Source organism: Sapajus apella, unplaced genomic scaffold (assembly GCF_009761245.1).
Source record: "Sapajus apella isolate SASKATOON/1434 unplaced genomic scaffold, GSC_monkey_1.0 scaffold12, whole genome shotgun sequence".
NCBI classification, from domain to species: Eukaryota; Metazoa; Chordata; class Mammalia; order Primates; family Cebidae; genus Sapajus; species Sapajus apella.
This window is the reverse complement of record NW_022436952.1, coordinates 4755182-4764916: the sequence shown is the minus strand read 5'-3', so window position 1 is coordinate 4764916 and position 9735 is coordinate 4755182. Positions and strand designations below refer to the sequence as shown.

Below are 9735 nucleotides of genomic sequence, written 5' to 3'. Positions count from 1 at the left end.
AAAAAAAAAAAAAAAAGAAAAATTAGCCAGGTGTCATGGCAGGCACCTGTAGTCCCAGATACCCAGGAGGCTGAGGTGAGAGGATCACCTGAACCCGGGAAGTCAAGGCTGCAGTGAGCTGTGAAGGCATCACTGCACTCCAGCCTGACTAACAGGAGTCATTGCCTCAAGATAAGTAAATAAATAAAAATAAGAAATTAAAAAAATAATGTCTCTGAAAAATAATGACAGGGGAAACTGCTTTCCTAAAAGTAAAGGTAGACCAAATTTGGATTTAAATTTCTATTTCAGCCAGGTGCAGTGGCTCGTGCCTGCAATCCCAGCACTTTGGGAGGCCAAGGCAGGAGAATTGCTTGAGCCCAGGAGTTTGAGACCAGCTTGGGCAACATAATGAGACCCCAGTCTCCACAAAAAATACAGAAATTAGCCTGTACCTGTAGTGGTCGTGATCGTGCCACTGCACTCCAGCCTTGGTGACAGAGGGAGACCCTGTCTTAAAAAAAAATTAAAGTAAAAAATAAATTTTTGTTTGTAGTTTTTAAAAGAGAGAGAGAGAGAGAGAGAGAGAGAGAGAGAGTGTGTGTGTGTGTGTGTGTGTGTGTGTGTACATGTCATACATGTTTTTCTCTTACCCAGAGAACATAGGAATAATGGTTGAATGCTCATAGTAGCTATCTCTGAGAGGTGAGGTGATGGGAGATGCCTAGATTCTTTTTTATACTTTTTCAGTGTTTTCCACACTTTTCTACATTGAATACATTTCCCTTTATAATTGAAAAATACTGCCACCTCTTTTTTTTTTAATTTGCGACAAGAGTCCCACTCTTGTCGCCTAAACTGAAGTGCAGTAGCATGATCTAGGCTGGCTGCAACCTCCGCCTTCCGGTTTCAAGTGATTCTCCTGCCTCAGCCTCCTGAGTTGCCAGGATTACAGGGATGCACCACCACCATGCCTGGCTGATTTTTCTATATTTAGTAGAGATGGGGTTTCACCATGTTGGCCAGACTGGTCTCGAACTCCTGACCTCAGGTGATCTACCCTTCTTGGCCTCCCAAAATGCTGGGATTACTGGTGTGAGGCATTTTGCCTGGCATTATTATTTTAAATTATTATTATTTTTATATAGAAGGTCTCACTCTGTTGCCCAGGCTGGAGTGCAGTGATGCCATCATAGCTCACTGCAGCCGGAACTCTGGGTATAGGCAATCCTCCTGCCTCAGCCTCCTGAGTAGCTGGGATTACAGTTATGTGCCGCCAGGCCCAGCTAATTCTTAAATTCTCTGTAGAGGTGAGGTCTCACTCTGTTGTCCAGGCTGGCCGCAAACTCCTGGTCCGAAGCGATCCTCTTGCCTCAGTCTCCCAAAGTGTTGGGATTATAGGCATGAGCCACTACGCCCAGCCAAATTTAAATTTTAAATATTTTTTAAAATAGGAAGGTGGTGGTTGCAGTGAGCCGAGATCGTGCCACTACATTCCAGCCTGGGCAACTCCATCTAAAAATAAACAAATAAATGACTTTTTTTTTTTTAGTCTATTTCATGCAATAGTTGAGATACACTTATACTAAAAATTATTTGTTGTTTATCTGAGATTCAAACTTTACTGGACATCCTGTATTTTATCTGGCCACTCTACCCTTGAAGGAGAAATCTTGGCTCAGATGTGAGTAGAGGGAGCCTTCTGGGTAGAGGCCTCTGGTGAAAACTCTTCAGGTGTGTTGGGGTCCTGATTAGCAGGGCAGGGTGGGTCAATGGGTTCACTGACGGATGAGAAAGAGCAGCCGTGCAGCAAGGCTCGACTCTTTACGGTGCTCCAATGCCAGGGTTAGGAACTTTGCTTCTGGTTTTTTAACCATGGGGAGCCACTGAAGGATGTTGACCAAGGGAAAGAACCTAATAAAGTGATGCTTTAAGAATGGAAGCTGGGGCCGGGCGCGGTGGCTCACGCCTGTAATCCCAGCACTTTAGGAGGCCAAGGCGGGTGGATCACGAGGTCAAGAGATCGAGGCCATCCTGGTCAACATGGTGAAACCCCGTCTCTTCTAAAACTACAAAAAATTAGCTGGGCATGGTGGCGCGTGCCTGTAATCCCAGCTACTCAGGAGGCTGAGGCAGGAGAATTGCCAGAACCCAGGAGGCGGAGGTTGCGGTGAGCCGAGATCATGCCATTGCACTCCAGCCTGGGTAACAAGAGCGAAACTCCGTCTCAAAAAAAAAAAAAAATAAGAATGGAAGCTGGCTGGGCGCGGTGGCTCATGCCTGTAATCCCAGTACTTTGGGAGGCTGAGGTGGGCGGCTCACCTGAAGTCAGGAGTTTGAGACCAGCCTGGTCAACATGGTGAAACCCCATCTCTACTAAAAATACAAAAAATAACAGCGTGGAGGCACAAGTCCTGTAATCCCAGCTACTCTGGAGGCTGAGGCAGGAGGATCACAGGAGCCTGAGAGGCGGAGGCTGTAGTGAGCCGAGATTGCCACCACTTGCGGGCAACAGAGCAAGACCCTGTTTCAAAAAAAAATAGAATGGACACTGGTTGGGGATGGAAAATTGCAATAGTAGTAAGTGGCTGACAGGTGGCAAGCAGATAACAGGCTTTGGGTGGACTCCCTTGCATGTGGGTGGACTCAAGTCACCCCGTTTTCTCTGTTTCTTCTCCATCTCAGGTTCACTGCATCAGCACAGAGTTCACACCCCGAAAGAAAGGTGGAGAGAAAGGCATCCCTTTCCGCCTCCTGATCGACACCTTCAGGCTTAGTGACAAGGGGCTTCCGCCGGACCACCTGCACTCGGCTGGCTGCCTCATCAAGGTTTTTAAGGTACAGGCAGCAATGCAGCCTGTTTTCCTCCCTCACAGGGCTGTCGACAACCTGGCCTCACCGGCTGTGTGGGTTCTGGTCCCACGTTGCTGTGCCCCTCAGCCTGCTGTGCCCCACCTCTTGGACTGTTTCCTTTTCTGTACACAGAGGGATGGAGCTTGGTCTCCATATCACAGCCAACCCAACAGAGCCACTGAAGGGAGGCGGACAGGTAAAGAAGGAGCCTCTGGCCCGGGTGTGGTGGCTCACACCTGTAATCCCAGCAATTTGGGAGACCGAGGCAGGCAGATCACGAGGTCAAGAAATTGAGACCATCCTGGCCAACATGGTGAAACCCCATCTCTACTAAAATACAAAAAGTTAGCCGGGCATGGTGGCATATGCCTGTAATCCAGCTACTCCGGAAGCTGAGGCAGGAGAATTGCTTAACCCAAGAGATGGAGGTTTCAGTGAGCCGAGATTGTGCCACTGCACTCCAGCCTGGCGTGAGACTCCATCTAAAAAAAAAAAAGGAGCTTCTGAGGCTTTCCTCATCCTCCTACAGCCCAAAGGTGAGGACCAGAAACTGAAAACGGACCGTGGGAAGCTGGAGAAAGAGCCCATGCATGAGAGGGACAAGTATCAGACCGCCTGCGAGAGCACTGTCTTCTTGGAGGTGCGTGTGTTGGGGCAAGAGCCGGAGGGGAGACTTGGAAAAAAGATCCTCACCGTACAGATGGGGAATGGGGGCCTCCAGGGCTCTGACTGCTGCAGGCCCATCACAGCTCCCGGGACTCCACTGCTTCCTGAAGAAGATACTCTCCGCCCTGTCTGTGGTTGTTGAAGCTTCCAGGAGCTGATGCCCTCCAGGCTGCCTGTCCTGCGTGCCCCAGGCCCATCGCCACCTCCTTCCTTGTGTGCTCCCTCTGCCTGGCCCCCTCCTCCTGCTGCCACTCCTCCTGGCCAGCTCTTCCTTGGCCCTTCCCCACTGCCCCAGGCCCAACGGCTCGTTAATCTCTTCCTTCCTATGGAAACTCAGTCCACTTGTCAGGGCCTTGGTCAGCTCTTAATATACAGGTGGAGAGCAGAGAGCAAAGACCTGCATTGCTGTGTGTTTGCCCACAGTGTTCGCCATGGCCGGAGTCCCCCCGCAAAACCCCCGCCACCTCTCAGCTCTCTGGCTCTGACCTCTCCCCACTCCTGCAGGCTCCTGTCCCCAGAGAGGTGAGGCAGGATGAGCACCTCCTGTCAGCCCTTTGGGGTGAGAGTGAAGAAAAGAGCTCCCAGCACAGGGATGGGGGCAAGGGGCAGGGCTGAGGATTGGTAGGAAATGTGTGGGGTGAGGGCCGACGGGAGCAAGCTCTGTGTCCCAAGGGTGTTGTCAGAGGGAGACTGGCTGCACTGCCCCACAGAGTCCCTGAACTCTTGCTCTTCTTCACAGGCTCTGTTCCTCACCGCCATTCGCTCTGGACACCTTGGGGTATAGCCCCGTTGAGGTGAGCCTTCCCCTTCCCACTCCCCAGGGTCTCAAAGCCTCGGCAGGTTCATCTCACGCTCCAGAATGGGGTGGCGCTGCCCCCTGGTGGCCAGATGTGGTATGGCCACAGATTGTAACTGACCTGATAGGACTGGGGCAAGGAGGAGCCTCCCCTCTCAGCCTTGGGACCTCCCAAGGGAGGGGCTGTTTCCCTTTCTTGTTCTGTCCCTGGGTCCCGGTATTACCTGGACCATCCATTTAATACGTCAGGAGCTGAACCACAGAGCCTCCATCTCAGAGACACAGCAGTGGCTGTATCAGCATCGGTTCTCCAGCTACTGCCAGATGCTGGCCAACTTCACTGGTAAGGCTGGTGTCTGGCAAGAGCCAGACCTGTAGAGACTGAGGGTGGGTGGACACTCAGGCAGGAAACCTGCCTCTGTCTTGGCTTATTGTGGCCCTTTAACCTTTATTGGAGCGTAAGAGTTGCCCAGCATTGTGCCAGGCTCTCGTCTCATGAATGATCCCATATAATTTATACGCTACTCCTTGATGACAGTGCCCAGAGAGGTTAAATAACTTGCCCAAGACACACAGCTAACAAGTGGCAGAACTGGGATTTGAATCCAAGTCTAACTCCCATGTCTGAGCACACTAGGGCTATATGTAGACTAATAGACTGTGTCCCTTGCTTCCCACCCTTGATCCCAGGCCTCTTTCCCCAATCTGGCTCTGTCTGACTCTACAGACCCAGATCTGCTGAAGCTTACATGCCAGGACCTTATCCAGATCTGCGGGACTGCTAATGGGATCCGTCTTTTCAATACTCTTAGAGCTAGGTGCTGGGCACAGCCAACCAGGGTCCCCTTCCCACTGTAGTGGCCCTTATTAACTTGGCTAGTAGGTGTGTTTCATACCATTTTTATTTATTTATTTATTTTTTAATATATATGAAGTTTCACTCCTGGTGCCCAGGCTGGAGTGCAATGATGTGATCTTGGCTCACTGCAGCCTCTGCCTCAGCTTCAAGTGATTCTCCTGCCTCAGCCTCCTGAGTATCTGGGATTACAGGCATCTGCCACCATGTCCAGCTAATTTTTGTATTTTTAGTAGAGAGAGGGTTTCACTAGGTTGGCCAGGTTGGTCTTGAACTCCTGATCTCAGGTGATCCACCCACCTCGGCTTCCCAAAGTGCTGGGATTACAGGTGTGAGCACTGCACCTGGCTCATATAGTGTTTAAGCCAGAAGGCAACTTAAAGACCACTTAGTCCTACTCCCTCCTTTTATAAAAGAAACTCGGGCCCAAGAAGGACAGTGACCAGTCTGAGGTCACAACCCAAGGCTGGCAGCGCTGGGGTGAAAAGCTAGGCTCCTGTGACCTCCTCCTTCTGTGGCCATCCCACCTGCATCATGGCATTTCTGGGGACAAAGATGTTTGTGGGTTTTTTCCCCCCATTTTTTCTCCCCCTAGTATCCAGCATTCATTAAATATCTAAGAAGTGCTTAGTGACCTCCCTCCCTAGGGACCTGGGAGGAGGCTAGGATCTCTCCTAGGATGGGGGCTAGAAGTGGGAGCTGTTAGTTCAGGTATAAGGCTGATACATAGATTGTTTTCCTGGCCCAGGCCCATCCATCACCAACTGACTTTGTATGTGGCTCAGAAGGCCTCTAGGCAAGAGAGCGAGGTTCCTAAGAACCCTGACTCAAGTGAGGTCCTGGCCTCTCTCCAGAAGACAGGAAATTCGGTGTAGCTGCCTGAAATCTCTTCTGGGGTGGGTGATACCCCACCATTCCTGGGACCCAGAATGCCCTTCTTGGCATTCCCCTACCTTCTATGACCAGATTAGTCCCTCTCCTTCCAGAATGTCTCCATGCGTTTATTCTACCATGTTCTACTCCCCTACCTTACCTGTCACTCCATTAGCATATGGAATTAGAACATCATCTTGTGATGCACTTGAGTCCCAGTCATTAACATGTGGGTGTCCTAGGCTGGCGTGGTGGCTCACACCTGTAATCCCAGCACTTTGGGAGGCCAAGGCGGGTGGATCACTACTAGGTCAGGAGATCGAGACTATCCTGGCTAACCCAGTGAAACCCGTGTCTATTAAAAATACAGGAAATGAGGCCGGGCGCGGTGGCTCACGCCTGTAATCCCAGCACTTTGGGAGGCCGAGGCGGGTGGATCACGAGGTCAAGAGATTGAGACCATCCTGGTCAACATGGTGAAACCCCGTCTCTACTAAAAATACAAAAAATTAGCTGGGCATGGTGGCGCGTGCCTGTAATCCCAGCTACTGAGGAGGTTGAGGCAGGAGAATTGCCTGAACCCAGGAGGCGGAGGTTGCGCAGTAAGCCAAGATTGTGCCCCTGCACTCCAGCCTGGGTGACAGAGCGAGACTCTATCTCAAATATATATATATATATGTGGGTGTCCTATGTCTTTAAACTGGGGGTTCCTCTCAGACACCTCCCAAAAGGTGAGGGATGAGAGGTGAAGTAGACTTCTTTCCTCCTTTTTTTTTTTTTTAAGATGGGGTTTCACCATGATGGCCAGGCTGGTTTTGAACTCCTGACCTCAGGTGATCCACCCACCTCAGCCTCCCAAAGTGCTAGGATTACAGGTGTGAGCCACAACACCTGGCTGACTTCTTTCCTTCTTTACTTCTCCCCCACCCATGGCCATCTTCCTGGTACCCCTGGTTTCCTGTGGGTGCATCTCTGAACCCTCTTCCCCCACTGACCCCTGCCTCTGTGTTGCCCATGCCCCAAGACTTTTATCAAGAGATCTCTCTGGATGAACTCAGTGCTGTAGAGCTGATGGGGAAACTGGCTGAGCTCCTGGCCCTCCCAGCCAATTAGATCCATCGCCTTTTCCACCAGGGCCCTGGGGGCATCCTCATTCTCCTCAGTGACCAGGTAAAAGGCAGCCATTTCCTGTCAAGTCCCCATGGAGGCCTTGCTAACACTTCTGCCTCAGATTCAGCTTTCTTTTTTTTTTTTTTTTGAGACGGAGTTTCGCTCTTGTTACCCAGGCTGGAGTGCAATGGTGCGATCTCGGCTCACCGCAACCTCCGCCTCCTGGGTTCAGGCAATTCTCCTGCCTCAGCCTCCTGAGTAGCTGGGATTACAGGCACGCACCACCATGCCCAGCTAATTTTTTGTATTTTTAGTAGAGACGGGGTTTCACCATGTTGACCAGGATGGTCTCGATCTCTTGACCTCGTGATCCACCCGCCTCGGCTTCCCAAAGTGCTGGGATTACAGGCTTGAGCCACCGCGCCCGGCCTCAGATTCAGCTTTCTTTTTCATGGCATGGCTTGTTCTCCTTGGCTCTAAGAACAAAATTGTCTTTGTGCCCACTTCTCTCTTATAGGTGGTCCAGAATTTTAAGGATGAATCATACTTTCTGGCTGTGGTGGAAAAAGGTAGGGATTTTAGAGGCAGAGGAGTGTGGCTGGCCAGCCCTATAAAGGGTGATAGGAGTGTGCTGAGCGTATATTCTGTCTCCTAAATGAGACTAAAATGCTCTTTGGGGACCAGGCACAGTGGCTCACGCCTGTAATCCTAGCACTTTGTGAGGCTGAGGCAGATGGATCACTTGAAATCAGGAGTTCAAAACCAGCCTGGCCAACATGGCAAAACTCCATCTTTCCAAAAAATTAGCTGGGCATCGTGGCGCATGTCTGTGGTTCCAGGTACATGGGAAGCTGAGGCAGGAGAATCGCTTGAACCCAGGAGGCAGAGGTTGCCCCATTGCACTCCAGCCTGGCTAATAGAGCAAGTCTGTCTTAAAAGAAAAAAGGCTCTTTGAAGGGGGTTAAGTGGGTGTGTCCCAATTAACTGGCAAACGTCTGTGAATGCCAACTTTATGTCAAGGGGAGGTATAGCTAAACGACATTTACTGCTTAGGGAAAATGTGGTTGAATAAATGCATTCTCATGAAGTAAAAAATGCTCCAGTTTCTGTTGTCAGGGAGTTTATTAGAGGGGAAGCTAAGGCTTCACTTTTTTCCACCTGCCCCCCGCATGATACAAGGCAGGACAGGTGCTTGCTGGACATCACCTGGCCTACGGCACTTCTGACTAGTCTGCTCGGCATCTGGTTATTCAGATGTTTGCCCTCCACCCCTCCACATGCCAGAGTTGGTCAGCTTGGCGTATGTATACACGGGGGGTAGGTAGGAAGAGGTAGATGTGAAGTGGGGTTGGTAGGAAGAGGTAGATGTGAAGTGGGGTTTTATGAGTTGGGTGTGCCAGACACACTGTAGGCTGCTTGGAGGTTGAGGACCTGACTCATCCCATTGGTGCCTTTTTACTGCTTTCAGTGCAGAATCCAGAAGGCTACTACTTGGTTCTGACCTAGGCCGAGGGGAACGCCACTGCTCAAGACTGATGGCTCTGTCTTCACCAGAAACCTTGTTAAAACGCTTGTCTGATTCACCAGGATCCAGGTGAACCAAACTATCTTGCATCTTACCCCTGGGGAGGAGGCAAGTAGCCTCCAGCTTCACCTTTCTTTCTGCTCAGCAGCAATGGTTGTTGGAAGTCTCCCTTGCCCATTCATTCCGAGCTGGCCAAGTTTATGAGGCAAAAAAACTGGCATGTTGAAAAAGAGCTTTTGCCATGAGCGGTGTTGGCTGCTGAACACTAAGAGTGTGCTAATTCATTTAAAATTTTTATTCACCCTCTTCCTTTTTAAATTAAAAGTTAATTTTTAAAAGGTATGTACACTTAATGTGTTGAACATTTAATGTGGTGTTCTGTTTTCTTGGCTTTATTGTCCCCAAGGGGAAATGTCTTCTGCTTAAACTATAAACTAGGGCAAAGGATGGGGTCTGGAACAAGGGAATAAATCAATCCAGCTGGATCTTTTTTCCCCAATTAGTTTGGGCAAAACTAATTACTAAAGCCTCCAAAAGACAGTACTCAAATCACTGTACCTACTAAAAAAAACTCAGTTCTGCCAGGTGCAGTGGCTCATGCCTGTAATCCCAGCACTTTGGGAGATGGAGGTGGGTGGATCACCTGAGGTCGGGAGTTTGGGACCAGCCTGACCAACACGGTGAAACTCCATCTCTACTGAAAATACAAAAAATTAGCCAGGTGTGGTGGCGTGTGCCTGTAATCCCAGCTACTCAAAAGGCTGAGGCAGGGGAATTCCTTGAACCCCGGAGGCGGAGGTTGCAGTAAGCCAAGATCGCACCACTGCACTCCAGCCTGGGAGACAGCGAGACTTTCAGAAAACAAGACAAAAATAAAACTCAGTTCTAAGAGATTTAGGAAATACTATAGCTATTCTCTAGAATTAAGGCTATGGGGCTATCTTTTAGAAAAAAAAAATAGACGTATTGTTTTCTTAGTTTTAAGAGATGAGGTCTCTGTTGTCAAGGCTGGTCTTAAACTCCTGGTATCAATTGATCCTTCCACCTAACCTCTCAAGTATCTGGGATTACAGGTGT

At 49.9% G+C, this 9735-nt stretch overlaps 1 protein-coding gene across 3 annotated transcripts in view; it reads left to right on the top strand.

Moving 5' to 3' along the window:
- The window catches only part of LOC116552523, a 13983-nt gene extending 4907 nt beyond the window's left edge, over positions 1 to 9076 (top strand). The window contains exons 2-10 of one of the 3 annotated variants that reach the window (XR_004269427.1): positions 2665 to 2817; positions 3362 to 3472; positions 3922 to 4020; positions 4238 to 4292; positions 4544 to 4637; positions 5899 to 5981; positions 7048 to 7193; positions 7651 to 7702; positions 8602 to 9076. Coding sequence is in view for 2 of the 3 variants with exons in the window: in XM_032279240.1 (XP_032135131.1) it covers positions 3656 to 4020; positions 4238 to 4292; positions 4544 to 4637; positions 5022 to 5152 (645 nt within the window). In the remaining variant the exon portion in view is untranslated. Of the gene's footprint in view, positions 1 to 2664; positions 2818 to 3361; positions 4021 to 4237; positions 4293 to 4543; positions 4638 to 5021; positions 5212 to 5898; positions 6320 to 7047; positions 7194 to 7650; positions 7703 to 8601 lie in introns of those variants that run through there. The other 2 variants (XM_032279241.1, XM_032279240.1) reach the window with 2 other exon arrangements.
- Positions 9077 to 9735: the final 659 nt, after the last annotated feature.